Raw genomic sequence first — 19,848 nt, 5'->3', positions numbered from 1 at the left:
ACATGTGTCTCCAGATGGGCAGGTTGAGTTCCCCAAAAGGGTCAACGTTTGATGAGTTCCATGGAAAGGATTCTCTAGTATCTTCCCTCAAACTTGGCTCATAAGGGCCCCAAATCACACTGCTGGGGGAGGCAAAGGGCAAGGAAATAGCTCCCAGCAGGATCCTCTTTCTTTATCCTTACCAGGAGTGGGGGCGGGGTGGATAACATTGCCTCTGGGGGCTGCAGGGGAGTCAGAAAGGTGGGTAGGGAGGTGGCTGTCCCTGTGGTCAAGAGACTGCAATTGTTCTGAATTTCTTTCCAGCAATATTTGACAACTGATCTTCCCCAGAGTTTTCTCCATAGAGACCAATAACTTGGCTGATTCCTAGGAACAGTCCTGCACCCATTTTACACATGAAGAAGCCTGTCCACAGAGGGCTTGGTACTGATCCAGTGGCAGGTGACCTGAAGCCGTTAAGCCCCTGGCCTCAGGCAGCCTGGTTCTTCAATGAAGCCGCACCCTCTCTGCACCCCAGCAGAGCAGGCGAAGCTGCTGAAGCTGCCGGGCCAGGTGCCCGCTGCCGGAGCACAGCGGGCCTTTGTGCTAGGCGGGCACCGCCCCCTGGCCGGCCCCTCCCCACTCACCGAACAGCCCTTACCTGCCCGCCTGCCACCTTTCTGCCAACAGATCCGTCTACTCCTCCTTCAGTGTGGTTTGCGTCCAAGGCTGCTTCCCGACGGCGCGGTGCAGGAGATCCGGGGCTGGGACGTGACTTCGAGGGTGCCTTCTCCCCGCCTAGCAGGGGCTGATCATTAACCCAGAGGCAGTATAAAGAGCAAGGGGCCTGGGCTGGAGGAACGCATCGCCGCCGCCGCCGCCGCCGCCGCCATGGACAGTATCACCTGGAGCTCCATGACCAACGCCACTGCCGCACCCGTCGCGCCCCACGAGCGCATCCGCAATGCGGCCGACATCTCTGTCATCGTCATCTACTTTGTGGTGGTGATGGCTGTCGGGCTGTGGGTATGTGAGGGCCCTGAGACATGGGCTAAGGGGACAAGGGCCACCAGGAGGGACAAGGGGGGCGCACAGAGGAGCGATGGCACCGGTGAGCTGTGAGGAGGGGATGATGGGCTTAAGGGTCTGGGGAGCGGGTTGAAAATAACTTGGAAGCGTTTGAGAGGGGTTTAAGGGGGCACAGTGTGAGGTGAGGGGCAGGCAAGGATGAGCAGAAAGAAGAGGGTTGCCCATGGGAGCTGGTGAGGAAGATCCAAGGAGGATACCCCTGGCCTGTGAGCAGAGAAGGAGGTGGGGAGGAATTGGAGAGGCCGAGGGCCAGTATTTTGGCTTGGGAGATAAACCCCAAGGAGTCTAGGACTATTCTGCCTCTTCTTAGTCATAGAGTTTTGATTGGAAAATAAACAATTCAGAGCAGGAAGGACACAAACCTCTGCCACCTGCAGGGGCTGCTGTAGGGGTCCTCCTGGGAAAGGCTGACCTGCCAGTGGAGGGGCTGGAATGAGTGAGAGTTGGCAAAGTTGGGTGGAGGAGGAATAGGAGGAAGACCGGAAGGTGGCCTGGTGCTGGGGAGAGGAAGTGTCTGTGGCTCCCCTTGGGGACTGGGGACACACCAAACCAGAGAAACTTGTTCTTAGCAGCCTTGGAAATTGGAACTTAGAAATTTCACTATGACAGTCTCTGGCACACCCAGCAACTAGAAGATGAGGTGTTTTAAATGTGCACATATTCCAGGGGCGCTTGGGTGGCTCAGGCAGTTGAGCCACCGTCTCTTGGTTTTGGCTAAGGTCACGTTTCATGGGTCATGGGATTGAGCCCCTCTTTGGACTCCAGGCTTGGGGCTCTACAATCCAGGAGTCTGCCGGAGGATTCACTCCATCTGCCCCTCCTCCCACTCCTGCATGCACTTGAGCTCTCTCTTAAATAAATTTTATAAAAAGATTTTATTTGTCAGAGAGAGAGAGAGAGAGAGAGAGAGAGAAACTAATGGGGGGGGGAGGGACAGGCAGAGGGAGAAGCAGGCTCCCCACTGAGGAGGCAGCCAGATGTAGGACTTGATCCCAGGATCCCAGGATCATGACCTGAGCCAAAGACAGACTCTTAACCGACTGAGCCACCCAGGCATCCTTGAATAAATAAATCATAAAAAAAATATAAATGAGCACATATTCCAGACACTCTCAGTGGCTTTGGTTGGGGTGTTGGGCCAGGAGGCTGCGAGGGCAGCAGGTAGTTGAACTCTTGATTTAGAGGGGAGGAGGGTGGACATTAGCCCTTCCATGGCCACAGAGTTTTGTTTCATTTTTTTTTTTTCCTTAGGGATAAAAGGAAGTTGGTGTTTTTTTTTTTTTTTTTTTTTTTTTTTGGTTTGTTTGTTTTCTAAGTAATTATAGAAACCAGATGTGAGTAAAAACCTCTTCTAGTGTTCCAAGGGGTCAGTGTGACTGACTGTTCCCCAATAGTCTCACCTTCCCAGAAGTGTCCAACTAGGAACCAGGATTCTCAAGTTTTTTTTTTTTAATTTTATTTTTTCAGTGTTTCAAGATTTATTGTTTATGCACCACACCCAGTGCTCCATACAATACATACCCTCCTTAATACCCACCACCACGCTCACCTATCTCAAGTTTACTACTGGCTTTGACATGGTTCTAGCTCTACGACCCTGGGAAACCCACCTCAACCTCAGTTTACTCCGGTGTAAATAGGTTCAATTTTACCTATTCTTATGATTCCCCAAGGTTGTTTTAAAGCTCTGCAGAGATGAACCTGAAAATTCTCTATGGAGAAGTCTTTTAAATACTATTAATCGGGGCACCTTGGTGGCTCAGTTGGTTGAGCAGCTGCCTTCAGCTTGGGTCATGGTCCCAGGGTTCTGGGATAGAGTCCCACACTGGGAATCCTTGCTCACTGGGGAGTCTGCTTCTCCCTCTTCCCCTGCCCCATTTCTGCTTGTGCACCCTCTCTCTCTCAAATAAAATCTTAAAACAATACTATTAATCATTTGCCTTCCATGATATGAAGCAAGCCCTGAATTGTTTTTGTCCTTTTAAGTAAAATGGGCAAAAACGATCAACTGGGTGGTGCATCTTTACAGGAAGCCTCAAGAAAAGGAGGGCAGGAATGTTAATCCCAATTTAGAAGAAGGAAACTGAAGGCCCATGTGGTTGTGGTTTGTCCAAGGTTGCAGTACATGGAATTGTTCCTGGAACTCAGGTCTTTTGACTCTTGGTTTTCCACAGTACCAGGGGCTTTGCCACCTTGCCTGCCTTCCTCCTCACCCCTCCACACCTTATAAGTGCTGTAGTGAAGATGCAAATCCATCATTTGCTAGCTGTGCCATACTGCCTGTTTCCCAGACAATCACTGATAATCTCTCTTTCCCTAACCAATCTTATTTTAGCCTCTGCCAATGCTGTTGATTATGGTGTTTACACTTTTCAAATATCTGTGAATCAGTATCACTTGTCCTGTTAAATGCTACTTAATGAGTCTGCTGATATTTGTCTACATTTAATCTTCCCCATTTGTCAGTGTTTCTGGGCCCCGATCATTTAACGTGCTGGATTTCTTCCAGTTTACATTCCTCTTTTTTTTCTACTGGATTATCAAAAGTGCCTTGGTTTAGGGATAGGCACCTTGATTCCTGTATGATCTCTGGGCTGCCCAGAGAGAGCAATCCTGGCCTGTTGTGCTTCCTCATCTTAGAAAAGACACTCACAGCTAAAGTCCCTCTCACCATCCTCATCTCTTCCAACATTATTTTGTTCTGTTTTACCCTCTTCCAGGGCTGCCTCATCCAACTATACAATATGGTATTATAAACTATGGTCACCATGATGTAAGTTAGATCTCCAGAATTTATTCACATTATAGTTTTACCTTTCACCTTTTAAAAAAATTTTATTTATTTATTTTTAGAGAGAGAATGAGAGCACAAGCATGAGTTCACGGAGAGGGGAGGGGCAGAAGGAGAGGGAGAGAGAGAATCTTGAGCAGACCCCCCACTGACTTGGGGCTCCATCTCATCACCCTGAGATTATGACCTGAGCCAAAACCAAGAGTTGGCGGCTTAACTGACAGAGTCACTCAGGTACACTTACCTTTTACCTCTTGATCAAAATCTCTCAGTTTCCTCCACCCCCAGCCCCTGATGATGAATATGTATTTCAAAATATCACATTGTATCCCTTAAAAACAAATAATTTTTATTTGTCAATATGCATTAATAAAGCTGGAAAAATTGTAATATGGTAACACAGAGTAAAAAAAAAAATGTAGGGGTTGTGAATGAGGTATGGAGGAAGTTCTCTAGATGTTTACAGAAGAGAGATTATTTTTGTTTGGGAAGGGGAAGAGGCCATAGGAGAGGAAGAAGTTTCTGTGAAGGAGTGTCAGATAAAGTTTTATGGGGGAAGGTCACATTTGAGGGACCTTGCAGGATGGCTATGCAGGGTCTGGGCTTGTGGAGAGGAGGGGATGAACATTCTAGAGAAGAGAAGTCCTGCTTTAGAAACACCTCTCCTTGTCTTTTATCTATCCCTAACATCTTTCCTGAATTATCCAGTTCCCCACTCTAGTCTCTACTCTCACATTCTTCCTCTAAGCTCTTTATTTCTGAGACCAGCTTGGAAATGTTGTCTCTGGGCCCCAAATCCACTTTTTGTGTCCCTCTGATACCACGTGGGGCATATCCATATGCTTTGACTTCAGAGTGACTTTCAGAATGGCCTTTCCCTGGCAAACTTCCATAGCCTGAGTCCTTGGGACATGTTTGTTGAGCCCCTAGCTACCTTCTTTGCTCCTTGGGTCTGTTAGCCCTTTTGTTATTAGAGAAACCTCTATGGAAACCCTAAGAGTATGTCCTCTGGGAGGGAGGACCCTGCCAGGAATCCAGAAATATCTGAGCATGATCTCGCTGGCACTGCCTGGCACACAGGGGTGCTTACCAATCAATGTTGGTTGTTGGATGTATGAATGACCCTGCTTCTAAAGGACTGAGTCCAGTCCATCTTTGGAGTCTGAGCACTCAGCAACATGCAATCTGTAGTAGACATGTTTGCTGAATAGATGGCGACTTTCCAGTGTTTGAAATGTCCCATCTGAGGTTAATTCCTTTGGACCAGTGATACTCTTTGGCCTCAGGGGTCATGTGTGAAAATGCAAACACCTTTAAGAAGGCTAAGTTATTTCTTTAATTCATACCCCATGTTTACCCCATTCTCTCTCTAACTGTTCCACTATGTTCTCTTTTTTTTGTTTTTGGGGTGGTTTTGTTGTTGTTGTTGTTGTTGTTATTGTTGTTTTTTCCCCTCCTGGATTGTTTTTATTATTTATTTTCTGTTTTCTATCTTTGGCCTTTTGCTCATGCGTCAGAAATGGCCTCAGTTTTATTTTAGCAGTTTCTATTATATATATATATATTTTTAATTTTTTATTTTTTATAAACATATGTTTTTATCCCCAGGGGTACAGGTCTGTGAATCACCAGGTTTACACACTTCACAGCACTCACCAAAGCACATACCCTCCCCAATGTCCATAATCCCACCCCCTTCTCCCAAACCCCCTCCCCCCAGCAACCCTCAGTTTGTTTTGTGAGATTAAGAGTCACTTATGGTTTGTCTCCCTCCCAATCCCATCTTGTTTCATTGATTCTTCTCCTACCCACTTAAGCCCCCATGTTGCATCACCACTTCCTCATATCAGGGAGATCATATGATAGTTGTCTTTCTCTGCTTGGCTTATTTCGCTAAGCATGATACGCTCTAGTTCCATCCATGTTGTCGCAAATGGCAAGATTTCATTTCTTTTGATGGCTGCATAGTATTCCATTGTGTATATCTACCACATCTTCTTGATCCATTCATCTGTTGATGGACATCTAGGTTCTTTCCATAGTTTGGCTATTGTGGACATTGCTGCTATAAACATTCGGGTGCACGTGCCCCTTTGGATCACTACGTTTGTATCTTTAGGGTAAATACCCAATAGTGCAATTGCTGGGTCATAATATTTCTGGATTTAAAAAAAAAAAAAAAAAAGAAAAGAAAGAGGAAGTGGATTTATTTGTTTTAGTTACCACTCCAACAAAAGTCTATTTCTTCCGCTAATTAAGATTCCATTCGCTAATTTAAATGTTATGCTAATTAAAGTATAATTCTGGAAATGTAAAAAGGACTTAAAAAAAGAGAAAGAAAAAACTGGGTTGGCCTTTAGGAATTACATTAAATTTATTGCGTTGTAAAAAAAAAAAAAAAAAAGAAGGCTAAGTTATTATCAGCCATTAACATTTTCAGGAAGATTAGCAGCTAAGAGAATGCCACAGACATAGATAGTGGGAGGGCTGTACTGGCTAATGGAATTCAAGTAAATAAATTAAAACAAAAAGAAAGAGGGAGGAGGAAGGAGCCCATGGACAGAGGCACTGTCCCAGTTTTGAGCTGGAAGACTGGGCCTGGGCCTGAGCTGCGCCAGGAATAAGCTGAATGGTTGAGAAGGAACATTCCAAGGGTACTGGTGGTCATTTGTTGAAGATGCATGTCATTCTTCTCCTCATAAACCTTCAGTGGCTTCCACACTGCCTATGGAATAAAGGCTATATTTTTCAGCCTGGCATTTGAGGGTCTGTGATCTGCTCTCACTTCTCACCCTTCTCCTCATTCATATGCCTCAGCCAGGTTCACCAGGTAATACTGTTTACTCTTCCCTTCCTCCCCACACTGCTGCTGTTGTATCTCTGGGTTATTGCTCATGCTGTTCCCACCATCTAAAATGTCCTTTCCTTCTTTTCTCTAATAAATCCCATTCTATCTTCAAGACTTGTTGAAGTGCTGTTCCTTCTGTGAAGGTTTCCTGACACCCCAATCAGAAGGAATCCCCTTCTTCCTCTGCATTTATAATAATCATCATTCTACAGGTACTCACAATATGTTGTAAAGTAATGTTTCCAGCAAGCTCCTACCGACATCATGGAGAGGAAAGTTTTGATTGAGTTTGAATGTTCCATCTTTAGTGTATTTAGTATGAGCACCAAGCATTCCTATAGCATTTTTCTTTTTCTTTTTGTTTTGATAACTATATAGATATATAGTTCACATACTGTATAGTGCTTTTTTCATTTCCCTTTTTTTAACAAATAGGTCCGGGTTGGGTGATTTTCTTGGAGCTGTACTGTGAACCCTATTTCAGAGCTAGCACAAGGGCAAGCTGTTTAAACCTTTTGAGCTCCAGTCTTCTTGTCTGTCAAATCTAGATCCCTGCCTCCTTCTTCTAAGTATAGAAGAGCTCCAAGGGAGTAAGGAATGTGGAAGTATTTCAGCACATGAAGTGGATAAAAGAAAGTGCAAGTATATGTGGATGGAGAGGTGGGTCATTTTGGCTGGCAAAGTCACTCTGTTCTATTTTACTATTAAATGTTTGACCTTTCCTCCTCAGGCTATGTTTTCCACTAATCGTGGGACTGTTGGAGGCTTCTTCCTGGCAGGACGAAGTATGGTGTGGTGGCCGGTAAGTTTTCTCTGAAAAACCACCTGCTTAACTATAATATTCTTCATAGGAGGCCCTTTTCTTCTTGGTTTTGGGAGGCACTGATTCTTCCTTCCTGCCTTAAGTCTCTGAAAATGGGTCTTCTGATCACCAGGTCTCCTGGGTACCCTTAATCTCTTATGGTAAGGGTAAATAAATAATGCTTGGAATCTTTCACGGTTTACATAGAGGAAGAGACTGCACAAGGTGGACAGTGTGGAGAAGCAAAAAGAGCACACAGACTGAGATGATCTTGGGTACATTTGAGCTTCCATTTTTGTATGTATAAAAACAGGATGGTAATAGTTGCCTTCTAGGAGTGTTATGAGAAATGGATAATTTTTTGTGGGGTGGAAACTCAATAAATAGCTCTTTCACTACAGTAACCTTTTTGTTACTTTATGTCTCATGATAGAGACACTTTATTTGTCCCAAGTTGGGAGCCTAATGCAATGCCTGATACACAAGGGAACCTCAAGAAGCACTCATAGAACAGATGGAGGAGGAGACCCCTACTGTTCTTACAGTTTTCTTCATCTCTTTGAGGATTTTGTGTTTTGTATATTTGAGAGGTATTTTTCTTGTACATGGGCAGAGCTATCTCAGTCAAAGGACACGTACATGCATGGAAGAGAAACTGGGAAGCCCCTTCCATCCTATCAGCACAGAGCTCTGGCTAGCTTATCAGTTCAGTCCAATGACTATCTCAACTCAGAGTTCTCTCCAAAATGACTGGTTGACCAGATTGGCCAAGTTGTCCAGTTCCTTGGACATAAGATACAAGCAAGACTAGCTGGTGAAAGAGGTGGGTAATGAAGCATAGAAACAATTAGAAGAAAGTGAGTGTGAGTTGGCTGGAGGAAGAGAAGAAATTAAAAATTGTCACAGTCATATGCAGAGCATGAGAAGAGTTGCAAGGAAATCACACCACACCCTGCAGTTGGCCTTTGATCAGCTGTTTTGGGATGGACTTTAATAACTGAAATCTTCACAGTTGCTTGGATTATCCCTGAAGTCATTTCTGTCTTATCCCTAAGGTGGCCAAGAATACTGGGCAGATGCTGATTTATATCATGGGTCCCTCATGGTGCTCTCTCCTGATATATTTTATCTTCTCAAGCTTTGTACTTTGGTGCTTTCCTAAAAGTTGGTGTTGAATAGGCAGCTCTGATCACAAAGTTCAAGACAAGTCTAGGGTAGTCCCTCTAGAACCGAGCTGTCCAGTATAGTAGCCACTAATCTCATGGGCTACTTAAGTTGAAATTAAAATTAAATAAAATTAAAAATTTCTTTACTCAGTCCTACTCGCCATATTCCAAGTGCTTAATAGCTACATGTTTAAACCTGGCGATTCACAGACCTGTACCCCTGGGGCTAATCGTACATTATATGTTAATAAAAAAATAAAAAATTAAAAAAATCTTAAGTTTAATAGAGAAAAAAATAGCTACATGGGGGTAGTGTCTGCCATATTAGACAGTACAGATCTAGAATGTTTCTATCATCATAGAAATTTCTATTGGACAGGGTGTTGTACAGATTTCAGGGCCAAGGCTGGATGAAATCTTAGTGGACTTGAGATTTGCTGAATTACAGAGCCGGATAGGAAGTTCATTTTTAGTTATTTTGAAAGCAGTGCACCCCCACCCCTTCTAATGCGTCAGTAAACCTGCCAAGTACTCAGCTGCCCTCAGTTTGATCCAGAATTGCTTAATCTCCCCTCCCCACACTGTGACAAGAAACTCTCATATGTCTTTATATAAAATTTCTAGGGCTGATTTATTGGGGATAAAACATCAACTTCTAATCTCTGGGTCGTGGAGAAGCCAATGAGAGTGTATGTGTGGGGCTAAGAATGGGACAGAACCATCCTTAGGAAATTTGCATTTTGGGCTTGGTCTGGCAACACATCACATCTTAACTAGCAATGATGTTTTTCTTCCTGATACCACCTGGGAGTGCGTCTGGGCTCAGATTTGGTTGGTGAGAGGAATTAGTTCTTCCCAAAGCATGTAGGGTCAATGATTCATGTGGGCTTTCCCGTAGGTGTTGCTTTCATTGTTAGATTATGTTTCATTGTTAGATTATTCTAACTAACAGAGAAACATGGCATCATTATTCTTTTGTACAGAAGTCACTACTTCCTTGATGGGGCTGAAATTCAACTTCTTCTTCCAATAATGGTTTCCATCTAAGGCTTTGTGAGATTGCATAAGTGGTTTGCAAACTTGTCCATGTATCAGAATTATCTGGGTGTGCTTACCAAAGGTACAGATTTCTAGGCCTTACTCCAGACCTATTAAAAAAAAAAAAACCAAAACCAAAAACCAACCAAGCAAGCAAAAAAACCTTGGAAGAGAGGCCTAATAATTTGCATTTTAAAAAAGCGTCCAGATGCTTTTTATTATCAGGCAGGTTTGATAATTACTGGTTTGGGTAGACTCTTATCTATCTGGTCAGATATACTGAAAACATCATCTGCTAGGGATGCTGGAGAGAGGAATTCTTGAATGGAGGATCAATGACTTCTAAGTCCTTCTCAATTTTGAGAATGATTTAATTCTAAAAAATTCTATAGAGAACATGTATGGGCTTTGAAGTCATCATATCTGATCTGCCACATTTATTAATTGTATGCTTTGGCTAAGTCACTGACCTTCCCTGAGCTTCAGTTTCTACCTCTAAAAAGTAGGAGAATAGTGCCTACCAAATTTGGAGTGTTTTCGTCAGGATTAAATGAGATAATCCATGTATTCCATTCCGCACTTGGCAAGTACTCAGTAAATGAGACTATTAAGAAATGGAAGGAAGGTTAGGAGCATTAGGGCAGCCTTCCCGTTGGCATTTGTTTGGGGGCATAGCACTTAGTAATGCCCAATAAATGAAAACTATCATTTATGTGAAGCTAGTGCTGCTGCTTCACTTAAATTTAGCTTTCAGATTGACCATGTCAATAAATGAGCATGATTTCTATTTATCTTTATTTATACTACTATAATCATCAATCCCAGCTACACACTGACCTCATTTTGACATCTTTGAGATTGGCTTGTGTGTTATAATCCATCAGTGGCATGCCATAGCTTAAGTGGCAATGCTTTTTCTTTCTTGGTGCTACATGGTATGTCTTATAGTAGTTGGTGTCTTAGATTCAATTAAGTATGGTTATATTCTAAAACAGTGTGTTTGCAAATATGTTCACTGCAGAAATATCTCAAAGGCTGCCCTCTTCCTCTTTCCCAGCTAACTGACTTTTATTTATTTTATATAAGGGGAATCTGCAAAGATTTTGTTTGAGAACAAGGTTCTACTAATTTATAAAATTTAAAAACTGTTAATTTATAAGGAAAATAAGCATGATAATTTTTATTCTAAAATTTTAAATGGTTTTAAATTATATTGCAATACATGCTTGAAAGGAGGAGTTAAAAGAGAAGATGTGAATCTAAGGACTTTCCCTCTAAAATTGAAAAAGAATTGATACTATATTAAACCTATACATCTATATTTCTCTTCATGTTAAAATACAAAGTCAATTCAGTCCTGTCAGGCTTGGAAGTTAATACTTGTAATATAAATTCCCAAAAGTGCAAGCCCAAGGAGAACATTACAGAGATAACAGGCTTCCAGGAGCTCACATCTCTGTCAGTAACCTACTGGGACACTTTGTCCCCTCCATCTGCCTTTAGTCATGTTGCTTTGTGATGTAGTAGGAGTGAACAACCAGAGAAGTTTTGGGTAAAGAGTTCTTAGGTGATTTGAGGAAGGGAGGACCTGGGATTAATACACCAGAGGCCAGGAGGACTTTGGTACTCACCCATAAAAAAAGTAGGAGGAAATCGTACCTTGCAAAGTCTGAAAAGAGATTGAAGAAAGAGGTCCGCTGGGGACATTCTTAGGAGCTTAGGAGTCTGAAGGAGAAGTTATGACCTGTAACCAGTGAATATTTAGGAGCTCTGGAAAAAGACCCTATTCCTAAAAAGTTAATAAGCCTGAGAGAGAGAAATCATTTGTGCCTTGCCTTAAGAAAAGAAGAGCCATCCATTCCCCAATGTTTATAGCAGCAATGGCCACGGTCGCCAAACTGTGGAAAGAACAAAGATGCCCTTGAACAGAGGAATGGATAAGGAAGATGTGGTCCATATACACTATGGAGTATTATGCCTCCATCAGAAAGGATGAATACCCAACTTTTGTAGCAACATGGATGGGCATGGAAGAGATTATGCTGAGTGAAATAAGTCAAGCAGAGAGAGTCAATTATCATATGGTTTCACTTATTTGTGGAGCATAACAAATAACATGGAGGACATGGGGAGATGGAGAGGAGAAAGGAGTTGAGGGAAATTGGAAGGGGAGGTGAACCATGAGAGACTGTGGACTCTGAAAAAACAATCTGAAGGTTTTGAAGGGGCGGGGGGTGGGAGGTTGGGGTACCAGGTGGTGGGTATTATAGAGGGCACGGATTGCATGGAGCACTGGGTGCAGTGCAAAAACATGAATTCTGTTACGCCGAAAAGAAAAAAAAAAAAAGAATAGAAGTGAGGGACAATTGAAGAGGAAGAGCAAGCACTCCAAGGCTGGGTTACAAGAGGAGATAGCTTACACAGTGGGCCAGGCAGGGAGGCCTCCAGAAGCCTGAGTCACACTTGAGCAAGCCAAGCCAACTGAGTAATATGAAACCATGAAGCTATACATTTTGTAACTTTAGGTTGGTTGATGGCTCAGGATTCCCTTCTGTGGTTGGCAGCTTTTAAGAAACAGTTGCCTGTATGCTATGTTGTAATGATTATTTGGGGATGTGGGAAATGGGGAAGCAGGAATGTGAGCATTGAAGGGGAAATTCCCTACTCCTTGTCTAGTGGTAGCAGAAATTAATCAGAGGGGCTGGGCCTCAGATACACCGCCCAGTGGAGAATTCTTATTTTGGAGGAGGATTTGATTATACTTACCTGAGTCAGCTCCAAGGGAGAAGTGGGTTATAATGGGGTTGATTAAACCCTTTGACAACCTCCTTCAAGGCAGAAATAAGCACTCCAGAAGGAGTGGGAACCTTACAAAGAAACCAAAGGACTTGGTTTGTCCCAGCTTTGTGACATCGGGCCAATCATTAACTTCTCTCAGTCTCAGAGTTTCCACTGTAATGGGGGACAGTCAGATTGAGGATCTCAAAGTCTCCTCCAGTACTAAAAGTTTACGAGTCCACACCACAGGGAAGGAACCAAGAATGAGTGTGGGCATGTTAGCCAGTCTATTGCCAAAGAGGATCTGGAAAATTGAATGGCTGTGGATCTCTCAATAGCCACAGTTCCTTTCCTTCTTTTATTATTAGAGAATCATCAGAGAGGAGTATACCGCAGTGATGTAGGGTGAGGGTTGAAAAACATTCTCTGTAATGCGCCAGATAATAAATATTTTGGCTTTGTAGGCTATATGGTCTCGTCACAACTATTCAACTCTGCTATTGTAGCATGAAATTAGCCATGGACAATACATAAATGGATGGCCATTACTATGTTCTAAAAAAACTTTATTTGCAAAAAGAGGCAGAGGGCCAGGTGTGTTCTATAAGCCCTAATTTGTCGACCCCTTGTTCGGGCCTAGGATCTGGAGTCAGGCTGCTAGAGTTCAAGCCTAGCTTCTGCCTTTTAATTGTTGTGTGACCTTGCTTGAGTTACTAAGCATCTCTGTGTCTTACATTTGCTATCTCTACAGTGACAATAATGGTACTTACTTAAGATTGTTGCTGAAAACTTTTTAAGACTATCATCTTGAGTGATCCAGCAAGAATGAAGATTAACCCCACAGGTTGCCCAAGTTCATACAAGATAATTACAGAGCTAGGACTCTTTCTCTTTTTCTGATTATTCAGCTCCTTTCTTCCTATTCTTTGGGTTGGAAATTTGTGAGATCAATAGGTATAGTCTAAAGGTTTATCTGAAAACCAAGAAATTCTTTTCTTTAGGATTGAGTAGAGACCATGATGAAAATTTTCCCTCAGGAAAGAAGACAGATTCCCCCCACCTCCATTTTATTTATTTTATTTTTCAGTGTTCCAGGATTCATTGTTTATGCACCATACCCAGTGCTCCATGCAATACGTGCCCTCCATAATACCCACCACCAGACCCACCCAACCCCCCCATCCCCCTCCCCTCCAAAACCCTCAGTTTGTTTTTCAGAGTCCACAGTCTCTCATGTTTTGTCTCTCCCTCCAATTCCCCCCAACTCACTTGTCCGCTCCATCTCCCAATGTCCTCTGGGTTATACCTTATGCTCCACAAGTAAGTGAAACCATATGATAATTGACTCTCTCTGCTTGACTTATTTCACTCAGCATAATCTCTTCCAGTCCCATCCATGTTGAAACAAAAGTTGGGTATTTATCCTTTCTGAGGGAGGCATAATACTCCTTAGTATATATGGACCACATCTTCCTTATCCATTCATCCATTGAAGGGCATCTTGGTTCTTTCCACAAGTTTGGCAACTGTGGCTATTGCTGCTATGAACATTGGGGTACAGATGGCCCTTCTTTTCACTATATCAGTATCTTTGGGGTAAATACCCAGTAGCACACTTGCAAGATCATAGGGAAGCTTTATTTTTAATTTCTTAAGGAATCTCCACAGTTTTCCAAAGTGGCTGCACCAACTTGCATTCCCACCAACAGTGTAAGAGGGTTCCTCTTTCTCCACATCCTCTCCAACACACGTTGTTTACTGAGAAGACAGCTTTTTTTTTTTTTTTAAAATTAATTTTTTATTTTTTATAAACATATGTTTTTATCCCCAGGGGTACAGGTCTGTGAATCACCAGGTTTACACACTTCACAGCACTCACCAAAGCACATACCCTCCCCAATGTCCATAATCCCACCCCCTTCTCCCAAACCCCTCCCCCCAGCAACCCTCAGTTTGTTTTGTGAGATTAAGAGTCACTTATGGTTTGTCTCCCTCCCAATCCCATCTTGTTTCATTTATTCGAGAAGACAGCTTTTTATACTCACTAAACTTTCTTGAGTAAAATATATCTGATTTGATATTTAAGTCTTTAAATCCTAATGATCAAATATCTATTAAGATGCTACTGGAGTGGGTCTTGAAAGAGTCTAGCAGGCCTAAGACCTAGGTGGTAACTCATGAATGAGAGAAAGAGCATGAACTATGTGAATGGACACAGAAGAGGCCGAGAGCTCACCAAGGGAACAAAGTTCGGGAAGATGTGAGACCCAGGACAGACAAGTACTTGACCTTCATAAGATTTAATAGAAGTGACCACTAAGTCAAGTTGACCCTTTCTTCCTGCTCTGATTGTTTTCTACTTGCATGTAGCTCTGTGTGCTTTTGTTTATCCCAGGGCTGAGGCTATGTTTTTCTTAATCTTTTTTTTCTTCTTCTAATACCTAGTCTACGACCCTGCATCTAGTGGGCATTTGAGAAATATGTGCTGAATTAAAGAAATAGGAGGAAGGAGAAGGACATGTCCTTAGACACTCTTTTTTTTTTTTTTTTTAAAGATTTTATTTATTTATTTATTTGTCAGAGAGAGAGAGAGAGAGCGAGTGAGAGAGCGTGATAGTGCACAAGCAGGCAGAGTGGCAGGCAGAGGAGGAGAGAGAAGCAGGCTCCCTGCTGGGCAAGGAGCCCGACGTGGGACTCGATCCCAGGACCTGAGCCGAAAGCAGCGGCCCAACCAACTAAGCCACCCCGGCGTCCCGTCCTTAGACACTCTTGCTGGATCCCCTTGTTAATGTCACCTAAGACCTTAACCTGCATTCTGCTCTCTGGCCACTGGCCACAGAGTGTAGGCTGTAAGAATTTAGGAGGTTAAGAGGGCGCTGGGTCCAAGTCAAGCCTTCGTCCAGCAGTGCTCCACATTTCTGTTTCTGTGTACAGAGAAAAAATTTTTTTCTTCGGACTTTGTCTTTTTAAGGCTCATGGTAGTAAAATTGAAAAAGCAAACCAGCCCCATTCAGAGTGCCTGATTTCGGCCCTATTGGACCCCTTGGAAAAGTCTGGTATGACTATGCTTCCTTAATGTCTCAAACATTTGGTTTTTCTCAGGTTGAGTCAAGATTTTGTAAAACTTGACTGTTTACATAGATATGTATCCCTTTTCTGATGAGGGTTTTTTGCTTAATGTGACAGTTGCTGCATTGCTCTTCAATAGCCTGTTCCCTCTCTTCTTCTTCTTTTCATCTCCTACCACCAAGTCATCCTTCTCCTCTTTCTTTTCCTTCCCTCACTTTCTCTCCCTGCCTTTCTTCCTCTCTTTTTGATAGGGCCATTTATTTCCCTGTCGCTCTTCATGACTTAATCCCCTCTGAGGAGTTTCTCTGATTAATGCACAGCCACTCACCACCCCATGTATTCTTTGTGTTCTTAGGCATCAGTTGATGGGTGTGTAGCCAATTTCCTGTCATCTAGTTGGTGCATAAACTCTTGGTTTTTCCTTTCTCTCTGGATACCTTCCTAGCATTTTTTTTTTTTAAACACATCAGCACTTTCCCAGACAGAGAAAGGAAAAAGTAAATTATAAACAACATTTCTAGTCGTGTTCAAGACAGAAGAGTGCTGAAACTATCAGCTAAGATGAAGACTTTGGGTTATTCATGTTAGATATATATCTGGGCTTTCCCATTCTACCATTGGCATGGCACATTTTAGGTCACCTATGTTTCTCTTTGTTTGGGTAAATTTTATATTAGTGAGGTGATTTAGAGTTTAGACTAAGACCGGGGGCCCTGGAGCCAAGCTGCTTTATTTTGAACCCTAGTTCCCCCATTTCTAGCTTAAATGTTGGGCTGAAACTCATGACCCTAAGATCAAGAGTCATATACTCTACAGACTGAGCCAGACAGGTGCCCCCATCGTCATCGTTATTATTTTATCTCATCTCCAGACCTTCCTTCTTAAACTTAATTCTTAAACTTCCTTCTTAAAGCAAATTCAATTATTTATCCATTTATGCATTGTTATTATTTCATTCTGTATTTACATGTTGATTACCTACTATGTGTTATGTTCTATGTTAGGTGCTGGCATATATTTTTGTGTGCGTGACGCACATTCTTACAAAATATATCCACAATTACAAATAGTGATAAGTGTTAAGAAGGAAGTGTATTTGAATCAAGGGTGAGAGGGAAGGAAAGTGGTCTTTCTCAACCTACATAAGAGGATCAGGAAAGGCCTTTCCGAGGACAGAGTATTTAGGTTGAGACATGAAGGATCAGGAGGCAGTCATAGAAAGATTGGGGAAAGAATAATCCAAGAAGAGGGAACAGAATGGTCAAAGGCCTGAGATGAAGAATCTTGGGATAGTTGAGGAACTGGAAGGGGGCCAGAGTAGGGGAGATAATGCATATCGATCAGACCCTTTGAGTGAGGGACCCCTAGTGTTGATGATCCCAAAGAAGAGCCCATCTGAATTGGTGAGAGGGTTGATCTCTAGCCTCCTTGACCTATGAATGCCACCAGAAGACCTCACCTGACTTTTGTGCCAATAACCTGTGGGAAAGTGCCAGCCTTGGCAGTGGTTTCCTGATTTCCTGCCCTTTTGGTTCTTAGGGCAAGGAGAGAGATTTAAGAAGATAATGAGTGAATGGCCACCATTGTTCATGAAGGACATAAGCTGATATAAAGTAAACAGAGATTATGATGGCTCTGGAGCAATGTGTGTGTCTAAATATTTACCAGAATCTCAAATAAAATGGTCTGAATATATGAGCCTCACCCTCTTTTCTGTCCCAGGCCAGGAATTGTGATCCTTAAGAGATGGCAAGAGTCAAAGTTTAAATCTTTCCAAACCTCTCCTATGAAAAGATATAATAGAATCAAAATACTAATTCAGATTAAAGACCATTTCCCCAGAGGATGAGGGAAGAATCTGAAATATAAGCATGATGCAGATGTATACATGCTGTTTCTAAATTTATAGTGAGATGGGTAGGGGAGTCTGACCCGACTGTGCCCCTTCAGGGATGTTCAGAAGCGAATGTCTGGGGAAGAAGGGGAAAGTCAGAGCAGTGGTATGGCCTTCCTTTCTCTCTCCTGGATGTTGGTCAGTTTGGCTATGGAACCTTGGGCAAATCACTATTCTGGTTTTCAGTCTTCTCACCCGTAAAATGAAGATGAGAATAATTCTTATCTCACAGACTATAGTGAGTATGATGTAAGTTAAAGTGAATGAGGTGCCTGGCCCCACACTTGGCCTAGAGGAGGCACTGCGAATTTTAGTCATTTCTCTCCCTTTCTTGTTCTCCCAGGACAGGCCTCTCAAAGTGTGGTGCCCACAACAGCAGCAGCAGCAAGACCTGGGCTCTAGTTAGAAAGGCAAAATTTCCAGCTTTAACCCAGACCTGCTGTATCAGAAAGTTGAAAGGATGGGATTCAACCGTCTGTGGTTTAACAAAATTTCCAAATGACTGTGCTTAGAGTTGCCAGATTTAACAAATAAAAAAATAGTGGCTCATTAAATCTGAATTTCAGAGAAACAACGAATACTTTTTTAGTGTAATGTGTCTCATGCAATATTTGAACATAGTTTTATTAAAACTGATTTTGTTGGGCGCCTGGGTGGCTCAGTGGGTTAGGGCACTGCCTTCAGCTCAGGTCATGATCTCAGGGTCCTGAGATCGAGTCCCGCATCGGGCTCTCTGCTTGGCAGGGAGCCTGCTTCCTCCTCTATCTCTGCCTGCCTCTCTGCCTACTTGTGATCTCTCTCTGTCAAATAAATAAATAAAATCTTTAAAAAAACTGATTTTGTTTATCTGAAATTCAGATATAACTGGGTGATCCATATTTTTACTTTAGATACTGATGCATGCTCCAGTTTGAGAACAGTTGAAGGCAATCATCTAGCACAGCCCAAAGACAGGGTGGAGAGGAAGCTCTGGGATATTTTGTTTCATTCCTTAAAGGGAAGATAGAAACTGGAGCAAAAAGCCATCTCCAGAGGTCTGGGCATTCTGGGTATTATATGGTCCATTAACAAAGAAAAACAGTTTCTTGAAATTAAGTGAGTTTATTTTCCATTTGAGCCGTGAAGATCTTGCTCCCTCTAAGAGAAAGTGACCACTCTGTCTCTTTCAGGAAATTTGGGGGCACTCCATAAAAACATGGGCTGTATTAAAAAAAAAAAAAGCATGATCAGTATTTCTCCAGAATAACATAGCTTTATGGAACAAAACTTTTCTTTTTATAAATTAAATTTCAATTAGCCATCAATAATACATCATTAATTTTGGAAGTAGTGTTTGATTCATTAGTTGTATATTACACTCAGTGCTCATCACATCACAGGCCCCCCCTTAACTTTCCTTTCTTTTCCTTCCTTCCTTTCTTTCTTCCTCCCTCTCTCCCTCCCTCCCTTCCTTCTTTCTTCCTCTATCATCTCTCTATCATCTATCTTTCTTCTTTCTTTCTCCTTTTTTTCTTCCTTTCTTTCTTTTCCCTTCTTTCATTTCTTCTTCCTTTCTCTTTTTATCTTGCCTGACACTTCCCTCATACAGTGGGAAAACTTTCTTGAAGACATATCTTATTGGGTGCCTGGATGGCTCAGTGGGTTAAAGCCTCTGCCTTAGGTTCAGGTCATGATCCCAGGTCCTGGGTTTGAGTCCCGCATCAGGCTCTCTGCTCAGCGGGGAGCCTGCTTCCTCCTCTCTCTCTGCCTGCCTCTCTCTCTGCCTGTTTGTAATCTCTGTCTGTCAAATGAATAAATAAATAAAATCTTAAAAGAAAAGATGTCTCTTATCCGTCATGTCATTTAAGCCTGACAACCTCCTTGTTGTCAGGATTCTTTTTTTTTTTTTAAAGATTTTATTTATTCATTTGACAGACAAAGATCACAAGTAGGCAGAGAGGCAGGCAGAGAGAGAGGGGGAAGCAGGCTCCCTGCAGAGCAAATGCCGGGCTCAATCCCAGGACCGTGGGATCAGGGCCTGAGCCGAAGGCAGAGGCTTTAACCCACTAAGCCACCCAGGCGCCCCAAGCTAAGGATTCTTATCCTTAGTTTATTGTGGAAGAAACTGAGGTTCAAGGCAAGGAAGTGACTGGCTCATGGTCATAAAATTTGTTTTGACAGAACCAAGATTAGAACCAGTTTGGAAGTCTCCCAGTGTTCTTGGATGGAAGGAAAAACAGTGGGGTCCCTACCACTTATTTATATTTTCAGGCATGATTATTGATCCAGGATACTTTTTGCAAATCCATTGGCTGCCTCTGATGGTGAAATAAGGAAGACAGCCGTTGTCCTTTGCCATAAGCAATTCTTGACTCTTGGGTGAGTGGTTTGGAGTGTCATACTATCCTACTTTCC

At 42.6% G+C, this 19,848-nt stretch overlaps 1 protein-coding gene across 1 annotated transcript in view; it reads left to right on the top strand.

Annotated features, from left to right (window-relative positions):
- The first annotated feature begins 676 nt into the window (after positions 1-676).
- Positions 677-19,848, top strand: part of SLC5A1 (solute carrier family 5 member 1) — an 86,663-nt gene continuing 67,491 nt past the window's right edge. Inside the window, exons 1-2 of the mRNA XM_032311020.1 lie at positions 677-1,005; positions 7,438-7,509. Of these exons, the coding sequence (XP_032166911.1) occupies positions 871-1,005; positions 7,438-7,509 (207 nt within the window). The 5' untranslated portion in view covers positions 677-870. The remainder of the gene's footprint in view (positions 1,006-7,437; positions 7,510-19,848) is intronic.

This window comes from Mustela erminea, chromosome 13, assembly GCF_009829155.1.
Source record: "Mustela erminea isolate mMusErm1 chromosome 13, mMusErm1.Pri, whole genome shotgun sequence".
NCBI lineage: Eukaryota > Metazoa > Chordata > Mammalia > Carnivora > Mustelidae > Mustela > Mustela erminea.
This window is presented reverse-complemented; position numbering and strand designations above follow the sequence as displayed.